This window comes from Sus scrofa, chromosome 11, assembly GCF_054392235.1.
Source record: "Sus scrofa isolate SSC_HxYL_T2T_F1_AM1 chromosome 11, Sscrofa_HxYL_maternal_Yorkshire_Landrace_v2.0, whole genome shotgun sequence".
NCBI lineage: Eukaryota > Metazoa > Chordata > Mammalia > Artiodactyla > Suidae > Sus > Sus scrofa.
Window position 1 is genome coordinate 71,668,408 of NC_139393.1, and position 15,652 is coordinate 71,684,059.

The 15,652-nt window shown below is 44.3% G+C and overlaps 1 protein-coding gene across 12 annotated transcripts in view; it reads left to right on the top strand.

Moving 5' to 3' along the window:
- Positions 1-15,652, top strand: part of LOC110258728 (ATP-binding cassette sub-family C member 4) — a 208,159-nt gene that overhangs the window by 39,156 nt on the left and 153,351 nt on the right. For 10 of the 12 annotated variants that reach the window (XR_014819744.1, XR_014819742.1, XR_014819748.1 and 7 more), the window contains 5 exons: positions 1,385-1,609; positions 6,913-7,002; positions 8,039-8,202; positions 9,751-9,876; positions 11,299-11,548. Coding sequence is in view for 4 of the 12 variants with exons in the window: in XM_084982122.1 (XP_084838248.1) it covers positions 1,385-1,609; positions 6,913-7,002; positions 8,039-8,202; positions 9,751-9,876; positions 11,299-11,548 (855 nt within the window). In the remaining 8 variants the exon portion in view is untranslated. The remainder of the gene's footprint in view (positions 1-1,384; positions 1,610-6,912; positions 7,003-8,038; positions 8,203-9,750; positions 9,877-11,298; positions 11,549-15,652) is intronic. The other 2 variants (XR_014819746.1, XR_014819747.1) reach the window with 1 other exon arrangement.

The following is a 15,652-nucleotide window of genomic DNA, read 5'->3' on the forward strand; positions in this document are numbered from 1 at the left end:
TATCTTTCGCTTTTTAACAAATTTCTATTGAAGTATAATTGATTTACAGTGTTGTCATAGTTACAGGTTTATGTTACAGCGCACATATTTCTATAGTATTTTTAAGGTTCCTTTCCCTTATAGGTCATTACTGAGCTATACAGTAGGTCCTTGTTGGTTGTCTATCATATGTATAATCGTCTGTATCTGTTAATCCCAACCTCGTAATTTACCCTTCTCTCCATTCTCCTTTCCTTTTGGTAACCATGGGTTGTTTGTTTTCTATGTTTCTGAGTCTCTGTTTTGGAAATAAATTCATTTCTTTTCTTTTCTATTTTATATTCTGCATATTAGCGATGTCATATATTTGTCTTTCTCTGATAATCTCTGGGTCCTTGATGGGGGACAAGGGACCTCACACATGGTAACTAGAGGGAGCAAGTAGGCTGTGGGTGGAGTGGCTATTTCACAGGGTGGGTAAGTGTTGCTGTTCCTTTGCCTTTCACATTGGGATAGAAAATTGCTTTTCTCAAGTTTTACTCAGGTCATAGCCCCCATGCCTCTCATCTCATTGGTTTAGGATTTGATTTTTGTCTTGGGGGATAGATGACGGATAGTGTTTCTCCCAAACCAGCAGCTGCAGCGTATGTTGGATGGAGAGCCATGGAAGACATCATTTTTTAGCTTTGCCTATGGCATGTTTAACTTCTGATTCCAGGGAACATCCCAGCTTCTAGGAGGTAAAGACATACCCCGCCCCCAGCTCCCCAGAACTGAGAGCCTGGGGGCCTCCCAACCTTGGTTTTTTGTGATTCACCAAGAAAATCTGGGCTCCATTCTCTTGATCTACTGACATGTGAACCTCAAGTAGGGAAGGATTGGATCTGTGTTTGTGCCAAAGTCTCAGTTCATAAAGGCTCTTAAAGCAGGAGGTGATGGCAAGAGTGTGTCTCCTGTGCATGAGCCACCTGGACTTCCTGTTGGCTGGGGCCTTGAGAACACAGGGGACAGGGACAGGTTGCCAGCAGGGCTCCTTCACATGGAAGCAAATTTCTCACCGTTCTTGTGCCGCCTTTTTCCGTCTTCATCTTAGGCCAAGACTCACTTGGTATTTTGTCAAGTGTGTTCTAAAGCACTGGTTATGGTATTTATTGAGCATCCCCAGTGTACTGAGCACAGTGTACTAAGGCTTCATCATCTCTGAATGTAAACAATTGGTTTGAGGTTAAAACTGCTTTCTGCTTGTCTTGTAGAAGATAGCAGATCTGCATATTTTTTTCCTAGATTAGCTATGAATGTAGCATATTGTCAAAGTGTCTTTTTAACACGCTAATAATAAAAGTACAGCTTGTGTTAAGAAAAACCAGTATGCCTTGAATTTCTCAATATGACTTTTTTCTTTCAGGAAGGCACCAGAATAGTTCAGCCTGTCCTTTTGGGGAAAATTATTAGTTATTTGGAATACTATGATCCCAGTGATTCTGCCGCCTTCCACGAAGCCTTGGCCTACGCCGCAGGGCTGAGCGTCTGCGTGCTCACCTGGGCCTTTCTGCACCACTTGTACTTCTATCACATTCAGCGTGTGGGGATGAGGCTGAGGGTAGCCGTGTGCCACATGATTTACCGCAAGGTAAGTGTCATTTGTTACCAAAGCGTGTACCTCCCCTGAAGCTTCAGAGGTATTTTGGGAAAGGTCTCTGTAAATGAACGGTTTTGGGAGTTCCTGTCATGGCTCAACAGTCAGTGAACCTGACTAGCATTCATGAGAACACAGGTTCAATCCCTGGCCCCACTCAGTGGTTTAAGGATCTGGTGTTGCTGTGAGCTATGGTATAGGTTGCATCTCGGATCTGGCGTTGCTGTGCCTCTGGCATAGGCCAGTGGCTACAGCTGCAATTGGACCTCGAGCCTGGGAACTTCCATATGCTGTGGGTGTGGCCCTAAAAGAGACAAAAAGACCAAAAAAAAAAAAAAATTGTAACTGGGATCATTTACCCGTTACTAGAGAAGCTTGCTATTTGCCTTAAGGCAATTTTGTTATTGTTTAACCTAATTTTACCAGCAAATAATGAAAAGTTTTGTATTGAGATCAGGTCAGGGCTGCCTTTGATAGCTTTTAGCCACACATTGTTGCATGGTACCCACTGAATTTGTAACAAAATATAATTTAAAGGTAAGTATTAAAAGTATGAAGTTGGAGTGCCCATAGTAGCTCAGTGGGTTGAGAACCTGATTAGTATCCATGAAGCTGCAGATCTGATCCCTGGTCTTGCTCAGTGGGTTAAGTATCTGGCGTTGTCGTGCTTCGGCATAGGTTGCAGATGCAGCTTGGATCTGGTATTTCCGGGGCTATGGTGTAGCCTGAAGCTGTAGCTCTGATTTGACCTCTATGTGCTGTAGCTGTGGCCTTAAAAGGAAAAAAGAAGAAAAAGAAATAAAAATATCAAATTGATTTTCAGTGTTTTCATGCCTAAATTTGATAGTGGTGTTTATGGAAATTTTGTTTTTGGTGTTCATTAAAAGCTTTGTTTACATGAAACTTGTTTTTAAAAGTGAACGTCGGTGATTGAATCTATAAAATGAAATCTAGTAGAAAAGAATGTTTTAGGGAAGGGTATGATTCTATCTTTAAATGACATTTACATAACTGCCTCTTCAACATAATTGCATTAACTAAAGAATAATGTAGATGAGATCTGTTGCGAATACAGACTGCCTCAGTATATTCTATAGCTATGATTGCTTTTAGTAGTATTAAAAAAATAGTGAGCTGTTTGGGATAAAACTTTAAATTTTGCATCATTTTTAGTAATTTTGGAGAGAATTTGTTGGTATTCATTCAAGTTATTTTCTTTTTTTTTAAATAATGATTTTTATTTTTTCCATTATAGCTGGTTTACACTGTTCTATCGATTTTCTACTCCCAGCAAGGTGACCCAGTCACACATACATGTTTACATTCTTTTTTCTCACATTATCATGCTTCATCATCAGTGACTAGATATAGTTCCCAGCGCTACACAATAGGATCTCATTGCTTATCCAATCCAAAGGCCATAGTTTGCATCTATGAGCCCCCAGATTTCAGTCCACCCCACTCCCTCCCCACTTGGCAACCACAGGTCTGTTCTCCATGACCATGATTTTCTTTTCTGTGGAGAGGTTCATTTGTGCTGAATATTAGATTCCAGATATAAGTGGTATCCTATGGTACTTGTCTTTCTCTTTCTGACTTATTTAACTCAGTCTGAGAGTGTCTAGTTCCATCCCTGTTGCTGCAAATGGCATTATTTTGTTCTTTTTTATGGCTGAGTAGTATTCAGTTGTGTATATACACCACATCTTCTTAATCCACTCATCTGCGATGAACATGGTTTTTCTATGTCTTGGCTATTGTGAATAATGCTGCAATGAACATGTGGGTGCATGTATCTTTTTCAAGGAACATTTTGTCCAGATATATGCCTAAGAGTGGGATTGCTGGGTCATATGTAGTTCTGTGTATAGTTTTCTAAGGTACCTCTGTACTGTTTTCCACAGTGGTTGTATGAATTTGCATTCCCACCAACACTGCAGGAGGGTTCCCTTTTCTCCACACCCTCTCCAGCATTTGTTATTTGTGGTCTTTTAATGATGGCCATTCTGACTGGTGTGAGGTGGTACCTCATAGTAGTTTTGGTTTGCATTTTAATAATCAGGGATGTTGAGCATTTTTTCATGTGCTTGTTGGCCATCTGTATATCTTCTTTGGAGAAATGTCTATTCAGGTCTTTTGCCCAAATTTCACTTGGATTGTTGGCTTTTTTGCTATTGAGTTGTATAAGTTGTTTGTATATTTTCGAGATTAAGCCCTTGTCAGTTGCATCATTTGAAACTATTTTCTCCCATTCTGTAAGTTGTCTTTTTGTTTTTTTTTTTTTTTATGGTTTCCTTTGCTGTACAAAAGCTTGTCAGTTTGATTAGGTCCCATTGGTTTATTTTTGCTTTTATTTCTGTTGTATTGGGAGACTGACCTGAGAAAACATTTATAAGGTTGATATCAGAGAATGTTTTGCCTATGTTGTCTTCGAGGTGTTTGATGGTATCTTGTCTCAGGTTTAAGTTTTTAAGCCATTTTGAGTTTATTTTTGTGCATGGTCAAGTTATTTTCTTAATACAGTATTCCTTTTTTGTCGAGTATGCATTGTAACACTTTTAATGATACCTGATCTGATGTGTTCAGTGATTTTGTAATGAGAAATGCTGTAACATTCCATAGTTAACCCTGATCTTAACTAGTATAAAAGGAGTTAGGATTTTAGATGTCTTTACAAAGAAATTGACACAGATACACCATGTCATTAATTGAAACGCTCTTTATAAACTTGATGCTGGATACGTCTTTGCTCTGGGATGTTCTCCTTTACTTAAAAAAAAAAAAATCCTTATTTAACTGTACTGTATGCCTGAAATTTGTTGAGAAAGTAGGTGGTAAGTGCTCTCCCCTCACATAAAAGAGGATGACAGTGTGTGCTGATGGATGTGTTAGGTGGTTTTATTATAGTAATCTTTTCCCATTGTGTATTTGTATGAAACATCACACTGCACACCTTAATTACATGTAATTTTTATTAACAAGTGAATCCTTATTGAAAGCTAAAACCAAACAATTTAAATGGAAAATTTAATTTCTTTCCCGTAGTTGGTACTTTCCTAGAGCTTTTGTTTCTTGGGATTATTCTTGTCAGCCAAATGACATCTGTTTCCTCCTCTTCTCTCCTGGAGCAGAGACTCATGCATTTTGTGGCCCTGTGAGCCCAGGGCCTGCCCACAGCCACAGTGACACCAGATCTGAGCCGATTCCGTGACCTACACAGCAGCTCGTGGCAATGCTGGATCCTTAACCCAGTGAGCAAGGCCAGGGATCGACCCCACATACTCATGGATACTGTGTTGGGTTCTTGACCCTCTGAGTCACAACAGCAACTCTGGCTTGGGCCCTTTTAAAGGTGATCTCTAAGGCTGCACATCTGCCAGCTTCCCTCTGTGGCCCCTTCAGCATTTTAGTGCTCTCTTCAGCTGAATTTGAAATGACTCTGAGGGCTGTATCATATATAAAAATGACTTGTCATTTATTTACTGTTCCACAGCTTTGAGAAAATTACTTTTGGTTTTTGATCATTGATTTTTTTTTATTGTGCTAAAATATACACAGCATGACATTTACCGTCTCAACTCCTTAGTGCGCTGTTCAGTGACATTAGGTGCATTCATGCTGTGGTCCAGCCGTCACCACTATGCATCTCCAGAACCTTTTCTTCTTCCCAGACTGAATCTCTGAGCCCATTAAACACTCACCCCCGAGTCCCCTCCCCCAGAGCCATCACCATTCTGCTGCTTCTCCTTGTGAATTTGGCTGCTCTTGGTGCCTCATATAAGTGGAATCAAACAATGTTTGTCATTTTGTGTCTGGCTTATGTTATGTAAGCTGCATGTCTTCAAGGTTCATTCATGATGTAGCAGGTATCAGAATTCCTTGTTAAGGCTGAATAATATTCCATGATCGATGTATACAGCATTCTGAGTATCCGTTCATGTGGTCAGAGGACATTTGAGTTGTTTCCACATTTTGCCTGTTGTGAACGAGGCTGCTGTGAACACGGGTGTACAAAAAACATGTTCAAGTTTGTGATTTCAGTCCCTTTGAGTACATCCCCAGAAGTGGAATCGCTGTATTATCTGCTGACTTTATGTTCAATTTTTGGCAGAACTTGTATATTCTCTTCCATCATGGCTACATCATTTCACATTCCTGATTGTTGATTTTTTTTTTTTGTTACCTTCAGGGCTAAATAAGGTTTTTATGAACTTGACATTTTGTTTGGATCAGCGGGTCCAGTTGGCATCTGTTGAAACAGCTCATGGTGTCTGTTCAGGGTCCTCAGATCTCTAGGGCACTTTGTTAGAACTTTTAACCAAGTAAGTAGATTGTGGGGCACAGGCTGTGTTTTCTGTAAAGCCAACAGACTGGCATTAAGAACACAGGTTCTCCCAACAGAAGTAGTGTTTGTGTTTGATTTTTAAAAAAATTTTGAGTGTAGTTGACTTACAATGTTGTGTTAGTTCCAGGTGCTCAGCAAAGTGAATCAGTTATATATGTCTCCATTCTTTTTCAGATTCTTTTTCTATACAGGTTATTACAGAGTATTGAGTAGATTTCCCTGTGGTTTACAGTAGGTCCTTCTTAGTTATCTCTTTTATTTTTGAATTTTTAAGGTTTTTTGGCCGCCCCAAGGCATATGGGGTTCCCAGGCCAGGGATCAGATCTGAACCACATTTGTGATGTATGTGGCAGCTGTGGCATTGCCAGATCCTTTTACCCACTGTGCCAGGCAGGGAATCACACTCACATCCTGGTGCTGTAGAGACACTGCTGATCCTGTTGCACCACAGCTGGAGCTCCAGTTTCTCTCTTATGCACAGGAGTGAGTGGATGTTAATTCCACCTCCTAGATTATCCTTGACTTAACCATGTCTCAGATTTACTTTAGTTGACTCCTAAGTCTAAACCTGTATGCTTTATATGTGGGCATGTCCAAAGTCACCAACAATCAGGGTGGGGGGGTTGCTTCTACCTCCTTTTCCTCCCTTTACTGTCGCTGAGGGTGTGGCTGCCACCACATTAAAGAGCCTATGTTTGGGAGTTCCCTTGTGGCACAGAGGGTTAAGGATCTGGTGGTGTCCTGCAGCAGCTTGGCTTTGATCCCTGACCCAAGCACTTCCCCATGCTGTGGGCACAGCCAAAAAAAAGCCCAAGCCCTGCTGTCCGGGGTCATCCTGCTCCTCTTGACCCGACTCAAGAGCCCATGAAAACACGCTCCCTTTTGCTGTGACCTCAGAGTGACTTGGTGTCACCATAGGAATCCAGTTCTCTGTTTCCTTCTCTCATTTCAGGCACTTCGCCTGAGCAACTTGGCCATGAGGGAGGCCAGCACCGGCCAGATAGTCAATCTGCTGTCCAATGACGTGAACAGGTTTGACCAGGTGAGCTGTACCTGAGGGATGGTTTCCATTTCCTGTCCTTCTAATGGGTTTAGCTTGTTGGACACCAGGCACCAGTTTTGGGTGTTGGCCAGGATTCTTTAGGGGACCTAAGACAAGGGATCTTTTTATCCACCACTCATTTCTTTTGTGTGCAGCTTAGATGTAACACTGTGTGTTGTCCTGGAGGTGAGAACTTTGTTTTCCTAGTAATAAACAGGCAGCCGTGGTCCTACCCAGCCTGGTTACTGTCCCTGAGGGTCCCCCTGGAGGGCCCTTCCTGGCACATTGTGTTGCTGTTGCTGCGGGACTGTCTGTTCCTCGATCAGGTGGTGTGGGCTGGGGGCAGGGATTGTCATCCCCCTGTGCCCTGTTCAGTGCCTGCTGCCCAGGGAGCCTTTGGGAAATCATGCCAGATAGTGGGGGGGCGGTCCCCAGCCAGACACAGCCTGCTGTCCACTGTCCCCACTCTCTTTCTTACACTTACCTTATGAAAAGATCACATTATCCAGGGCGTGGTAGCTGCTGGGCAGATCTGTATTGCACTAGACCACTTCTCTTTCAATTATTCACTCATCAAACATGACATAAGGCCCCTATTAAGTCTCAGGGATGAGTAAGATTTCATTTTTTCCCTGGAGAAGCCCCAGCGTGTCAGGGAGATAAATACACAAGTATTGGAGAGTGTGGTAGGTACCATAATATAGTTTTTTTTGTGCCCTGGACTGATGGGGGCTGAGTTTTGGGGCAGAGAGAGTTTGGGGAAGCCCTGAGCTCATCTGTGGTCTTTAGACAAAATCAGCATCTTGCTTCCAGTGCTGCTGCTCTGGTCTCCCTGTTGTGGGCTCTGGGCTGACCTGGAGCTGCTTCATCGGGGGCGGAGGCTTGGATCTCTGCTTTAGCAGGTGGAAAACCCGCTGTGATCATTTCTGTTTAGGTTGCTGTCTGTCCCTTCAGAGCAGACAGTTTCTCTACTGTGTCCTTACGGGTTGTGTTTTGATATAGTCCTAAGAGGTCCTTGTCGTCTTCTTCTTTTAAGGTGACAATGTTCCTGCACTTTCTGTGGGTGGGGCCTCTGCAGGCTGTTGTGGTGACTGCCCTGCTCTGGATGGAAGTAGGAATATCGTGTCTTGCGGGGATGGCGGTTCTAATTCTTCTTCTGCTTTTGCAAAGCTGCATCGGGAAGTTGTTTTCATCACTCCGGTAAGAGAAACCCTGGGTTAAAAAATAGGTGACATATAGTTGGAAACATTCAAAGTTTGCTCAATGCGTTTGTTTAAAAACAAGATAAATACCTTCTCTGCTCTCTTTGCGTGTACTGTAGCCTCTTCAGGCTTAGCCAGGGGAGGGAGGCTCCAGCCTTAAGTTGAAGGCTGAACTTGAAGTGGGAAAAGCAAAGGCATTCGTGGCTCCTCCTGGCATCCCACCTGAATAGGTAGAGTGTCCTACAGCAGAATTTACTCATGTCAGAGTTATTTAAACATTGCTAAAAATAGTAATAATCTTACTGGCCCATTTCTAGCTGCATATATTTTTATTATGCTTGTATTAGAATCATTTTCATGTATGCATGTTTGTGAATTAATTGTTGTTGTTTGTTTTACTTTTTTTTCTTCTTTGGCCACCCTGCAGCCTATGGAATTCCTGGTCCAGGGATCAGATCTAAGCTTTAGTTGTGACCTAAGCTGCAGTTGAGGCAAGGTGGATAATTAATACAGTGTGCTGGCCTGGGGATCAGTCGTGTGTCCCAGCGCTTCCAAGATGCTGCTGATCCTGCTGCACCACAGTGGGAAGTCTAGTTCTTATTTTCTTTTTCTTTTTAGGGCCATACCTGTGGCATATGGAAGTTCTAGGCTAGGGGTCAAATTGGAGCTGCATCTGCGACCTACACCATAGCTCATGGCAACACCAGATCCTTAACCTACTGAGCAAGGCCAGGGGTTGAACCCGCATCCTCATAGATACTAGGTGGGTTCGTCACCAACTGAGCCACAACTGGAACTCCCAAGTCTTATTTTAATTCAGTGTCTCCATTAAGTTAGCAGCATTCAAGGGCAAGGTCAGTCGTAATAATCTCTTTGTTAAAGCCCCCCATTCCCAGCAGCATATGGGATAGAAAAGTGTCTGATGATGAAGAAAGAGCTGATGGTGATGAGTTAGTCCTGAAGTGGGTCCTCGAGGGTTAGAGCCAGGTCATTGTCCAGGGTGTCAGGTGATGAACATTGAGTTGTTGTTTTGGTACATTTCTGTGTGTTATTTTTCTCTTCTTGGGATTTCCTTTCCCATCTCTTCAGTGGAGAGATGTTCCTTATCCTTTGAGGGCCTGTTCCAGTGCTAAAGGGTCTCTGAGGATATTCTTGCTCTCCTTTCCCTTTAGAAATAACAGCCCCATCTTTTCTGCTCCCCACTCTTCACTCCTCTGTTATGACAGCACAGCCTGTCTTCCTGTTAGATTCCTTTCTGTCTTTCCTGCCCAACTGTGACCTCCTTGTGGAGACGGTTTGTATCCGACTCATTTCAGGTATTCCGTAGCCGATCCTGCAAGTTCTCCAAGGTGCTTGTTGAATTGGGCTGAAGGGTTGGCTCATTGAAGTCTTTCTCATTTGTGCTTTGAGTAGGACCTGCCTGTGTCCTCAGTTTGAAAGTGTCGCATGGAATCATGTGACTCCTGGTCCCTCCCTTTTCCCTGCTGCTGCTACAGAAAGTTGGGCTGTGGTCACTAAGGCTCACCCCTCACGTCTGTCCCCTTAGGAGTGAGACCGCAGCTTACACAGACGACAGGATCAGGACCGTGAGTGAAGTTATAACTGGCATCAGAACAGTAAAAATGTACACTTGGGAAAAGTCACTTGCGGATCTTATTGCCAGATTGAGAAGGTAAGTTTTACTATGTGTCACATCATATTTTTGTACTCCCCCCCCCCCATTTTTACTGAATGAATTTAGAAATCTTAGTGAGCTTTCACATTAAGCTGAATTTAAATACTATCCACCCCCTCCCCCCTCCACATGTGGCCGTGTGGTTAATAGAATAGTGGAGACATTATTTTAACCTGCTCTTCCTTGTACGTTCTCCTTAACGGAAAAATCTATCTGCTTCTTACTTATGTAAAAATGAAATTCCAAATATTTCTTAATAACTGCAAATGCCAAGTAAGCAATGGTTCTAAGATATTAGTGTTTGAGATTGATGTTTGTTTGTTTGTTTATTTATTTAGGGCTACACCTGTAGCAAATGGAAGTTCCCAGACCCAGGGTGGAATTGGAACTGAAGCTACCTGCCTGTGCCACAGCAACGCCAGATCCAAGACACATCTAAACTACACTGTAGTTTGCGGCAGTGCTGGATCCTTAACCCATTGCGTGAGACCAGGGATTGAACCCACATCTTCATGGATACTAGTGGGGGTTGTTACCACCGAGGCACAACAAGAACTGCAAGATGATGATGTTTAAACTAAAACTGTCATTTAAGTTAATGTACCACAAATGGGGGCGATTATAGATGTTGGATATACCTGTTTCAGCCCAAATTTTGCCAGTCAGTCTTCTTCATTCCAGAGCCATGAAATACTGTTCTTTTTGCTTTGCTTTATGTGTGGAATTTTCCCCACCTTTCATGTAAGTGTCTGATGAGTACTTATACTCCAGCACAAGGGGCTTATACCTCTCCGCAGCACCCTGTCACCTCTCACCTCTGCACCCTCGTGGGTGCCCCTCCCTCTGCTTGGAACACACTCTTGCCTTCCTTCTTCTCTGGCCTCCGCCAGGCCTGACCCACGCCAGCTCATCTTCTCAGGTTCCATGCATGTGCAACTCAGCCTGACTCCATGGCTCCGGGTTCCAGGTTGCTCTGTGCTCTGTGCGGCTGTGCTGGCTGCCTCTGTCTAGTGTCTCAGTGTCTCCCAGTATTGGGGTTGCCTCTTCTCTTCCCGCACGAGTTCACCAGCTCCTGGAGGGGCTAGGCTGTGTCTCTGTCATCAGGGAGGAGCCTGCACAGGACTTGTGGTTCCCAGTGCTTTGTTGAATGAATGTTCAAACTTGGTCTCATTGACCCAGAATGTTTAAAAGTGTGAGCTTAAGCCTTCCTTTAGTTGGAAGCAAGATGAAGTGATGAGGTGTGTGGTCCTTGTGTCGGGCAGACCCCCGGGTGTGCACTGTGTAGTGTCTCCATGCTGTGGGGGTGGTTTCTCTTAATCCGTGTCCACCCCCTCAAAAGGCCCCCCCTCCCAAGGCTCTGGAATTCATGACTTGACTGTTGATGCTTCTTTAAAACCTGTTTCCTCCTCTCTTTTCCAGGAAGGAAGTTTCCAAGATTCTGAGAAGTTCCTACCTTAGAGGACTGAATTTGGCCTCATTTTTTGCTCTGAGCAAAATCATGGTTTTTGTCACCTTCATCACCATTGTGCTCCTTGGCAACGTGATCACAGCCAGCCAAGTGTTTGTGATGGTGACACTGTTCGAGGCTCTGCGGTTGACGGGCACCCTCCACTTCCCCATGGCCGTTGAGAAGGTGTCCGAGGCGGTCGTCAGCATCCGAAGAGTCAAGGTTTGGTGACAGGTTTTTTAAGTGTCAGTTGCAGGTGGATTTTACATAAAATTGCTTCTTTTATTTGGGCCACTGGTCTAGTTAGGTGAGATTTAACTCTCTCAGTGCCAGAGCTGGTCGTGATTCCACATTGTCCTGTGTCCTCCCCTGTTGTCTTAGGTGGAGTCGTTACAGGTCCTGTAAGGTCCCTGCTCATTTCTGGGCAGGAGGAACAGTAGCAGTGGCACAGGACTCTGGGTGAGCAGTGACGACGTCAGGCGATTAAAATGTTCAGAGCAGGAGCAGCAAACAGATCCATTGTCTGTGCTGACGCGAATGACTGGGTAGCGACAGTGCACAGTCCTGGGGGAGCAGGACTCTCTCTGGGCCAGGAGGGAAGGAGCTTGCTGAGCAGTCCCTGCTCCTGGGCAGGACGAAGGGCTCAGCCTCTGTTAGTTCTGTGTCTACAGCGGGTTCTTGGCTCTGGATGCCTTGCTTGGGGAGGGCTGAGCTCGCCTTTGGATCTGCCTCCTCGTCCCTGTCCTCTTTTCCCTTTCTGCCTCAGCCTCTCCAGCTGCGTCTTCCTTTCACAGGTGTGATTCCCACCATCCCCACTGTCTCCTTTTCCTAAGTTACCAGGGACAAATAATTTACATCTTCAGGACAAGGGCGTGGCTCCCCGCAGGTGCTCTAGTACTTTTGTGCTGATGATTAGGTCTAAAATGAGGATAAATGGTCTTTGTGAGCTGCCTGGGCATGAGCTTGAGTTCTGGGCTTTATCATAAATCTAATTTGTTTGGTTCCTACTTCTTCACTGTGATGGATGGGCTAATAATAGATCTTTAGTGATGTCACATAGCTCTGGGTGTGATTATATTGATTGTATATTATTTTGGGGTCTTGTCATGTAAGGTGAGATTTTTTTTTCTATACTATAAAAAAACTACTACTCATAAAACAGATCAGTCAGACGAAGTCAGTTTTGGTCCCCTGAATTCATTTTCTCTGATGGGGGTTCTAGCAGCACCGTTAAGGGATGCTCCATGCTGTTCAATAAACTTCCTTTTTCAGGGCCTTCACTTCTTGAAAGAGGACATTTGGGAATGCACTTGGACTGTGGTGACATTCTCAGTGACACTAATCTGTCCAGATGGTGGCTTCACACATGCAGTGTGCTGCTGTTTGCTGTTTTGTTATTGTAACAGCTTCTGTTTTCCATCACTACCACCAGGGCTTGCTGTGTGGTCCAGGAGCTCTTGAAGCCTTTACTGATCATCTCATTAAATCCTGACAGCAGGTGAATGAGATAAGCATTAGTGTCCCCATTTCACAGATCGGGAAACAGGTTCCCGTAACAGGTGAGATAGTTCACCTTCCTCACATAGCCTGTAAATGACAGAACTAGGATTCTGCCCAAAGCCTGGTTTCCTAACCATGGTTACATTGCATTCTTCATAGCTTCTGGCATGAGGATTGTCTCCTTAAGTGTGGTTTTCATCGTCTATTCTTACCCTGAAGACAGACCTTCAAAGTTTCCCTGTTTCCTGCAGATTCAAAATTTTAAACTCTAGGCTCCACTGGCTGCTCTGTTTCCCAGTACATGGCCCTCCACTCTGGTTGGGGAGCTCAGGGGGGTTGTTTCTGTGACCTACCACATTGAACCCGACTTTGGGGTCTTTGCTCTCTCTGTCTGGCCCCCTGGGCTACTCTCTCTTCTGTCCTAGATTTAAGCAAATGCTGCTGAGACCTCCCGCAGCCCCATGACCCCTCCCAGCATTCGTGTTCCTGCTGATCTAGGGCTTCCATCTCTGTGCACAGCCATTGCTGCACTGCCCAGCACATGTCACATGGGTGATCTAACTTCCCAGGAGTGTTCTAAGCCCCCTGACTGTAGACTCTTATCTGGCAGTTCTTTTGTACAATGTCTGGCCCATGTTGGAAATCAAATAAATACTGGATTGACTAAAACAACAGTTATAGGAGACAGCTGGGACCCCACAGAGGCCCAGGGTGGCCCAGCCTGTACCAGCAGCCAGAAAAATGCAGAGGAGGGGGCAGAGTAGAGTCAGGCATTTCTGGAACTTTGGGCCCTGGAAGGGGTGGGGGCCTCAACCCTGGGGACTAGACCTTATCCAGAGTGGGAATAGATCTGAATTGTCCCCTTGTTGTGTGTGTCCGTCTGTGAATCTCAGACCAGCCCGACTGGGTTTGGTGGACCTGCCTTTACAGAGAGAAGGTGGCCCTGCACAGCCTGTGTTTGTGCAAACTCTGCTGGCCTGGCTCCTGGGCTCGGTTCCTGGGCCTTGTAGATAATTAGAAACTCTCAGTCTTGCTTGGTTAACAACATTAGTCTGACTGTCTTGCAGGCCTTCGTGAAGTAAAAGAAGATTAAAACCATGATGCTTTAGCTAAAATGCACCTAGTCTGGAGGTGATCTTGAGACAGAATTCTCCTCCTTGGAGCTGGTCAGTCTTTTTGCTCTTAAGGCCTCTGACTCATTGGACGAGGCCCAGCCACGCTGTGGAGGATCATCTGCTTTACTCCAGGTCCACGGATGTAAATGTCAACCTCATCTGAAAAATGCTTTCACCGTGATGTGTGTGATAGTGAGTGTGGGGCTGCGGTTTAGCCAAGTTAATAGAAAATTAACCCTCAAATCCTGTTGAGTCCCCATCTCTTCCTTTGAGCCCCTGAATGTGACTCTGAACTCACTAAGCTACGTGTTTATGGATTTCTTTCCCTCCCTGAATCTGGACTTATCTAAAGGGCAGATACAGGGCCTTGTTCATCTTCACACTTCTCACAGAGAGCAGGTGCTCAGGGATGTGCCTCTGAGCAAACCATCCAGCTCTGTCGTGACTGTGATCGGGCAGATGCCTAACCGTTAAACATGGTTTTAGTGGAAAAAGTGATAACTGACTCTCTGATGGATTATGTGATGCACCAAGGAGTGTAAGCTGAAAGGGATCCATTCAGAAGATATTCAGGATGTTGTGCTCAATTATTTGAGTAGGAGTTTTTGATTTATTTTCCCTCTAAATGCCGCTGAACTGTCTAAGGCTTGAAATTCCTTCCCATGCAGATGTGTACAGTAACGTTATGACCTGCTGAAAACTTTTAAATGTTCCTGAGGCTGACTTTGTCAAGCTGCTTATGTACTGATGAAGGAAGCATTTTTTGATTTAAGCAAAAACCTTACGTTTTCCCTTATGTACATAAAATTTCTGGTGGAAGGGGGTCTAGGAATTTAGAGATCTGTCCTGCAGTTGTTTTCACTAAAGATGGGACAGATGGCTGAGAAGAAGAGTGGGGGCCAGGGTAGGTGTTAGCACAGCAGACTGCTTCATGGTGGCTTGAAGTAATCATTGAAATATTTTTTTTCTATTAGATCATAGACCCTTTTCAGCCCATGTAGTTTCTACAACCCTTAAAACCTTTATTTCCCTTGTTCATCAGAATCACCTAGAGTGCTTATCAAAACTAAATGACCACACCTTGGATTTTCTGATTCATTAGGTCTTGGCTGAGGCCCAGGGTACCTGTGTCTTTGGCAAGTGCCCCTGTGCACCTGCAAATAATCCGCATTTTGGAAACAATGTCCTAGTTGTAGAAAGAAGCACGCAAATCCAGAATGGGCTTTAGCAAATATGAAAGGACCTTGTTAGGACTAAAATCTATTGAAAGGAAAACCTATCTTAACTTCAAAGCAGTGAAAGTCTTCAGTGATTCCCACCCCCACTTTTTTATCAGCGACTTTTACATCCCACAAAATGTGTCTCTGATGTTCTCCTGGTCACAGAGCTGCTCAGGTTTTCCCCTACCAGCCACTCAGAAATGTTTTTGGCTGTAGTTCTGATGTTGGCACTTTCCCGCATGACCTGTTCTGGGTCTGCACTTTAAGAGGGTAATGGCAGTTTACTTTCAGCGTTTTCATTAGCCTGAGTACTGGGGAAAATGCAGCCAGCATTTCTGGCACCTTTACAAGCCAGTCATTTGTTGGATGGGGTCTCATCTAACCCCTGGAGGATTGTGACTTCTTTCCCTACTCAGACCTCTTGTTTGTGTACAAGTGCTCAACAGACTTAATTCCTTACTTAGAACATACTCTTTCTTTGCTTTTTTTTT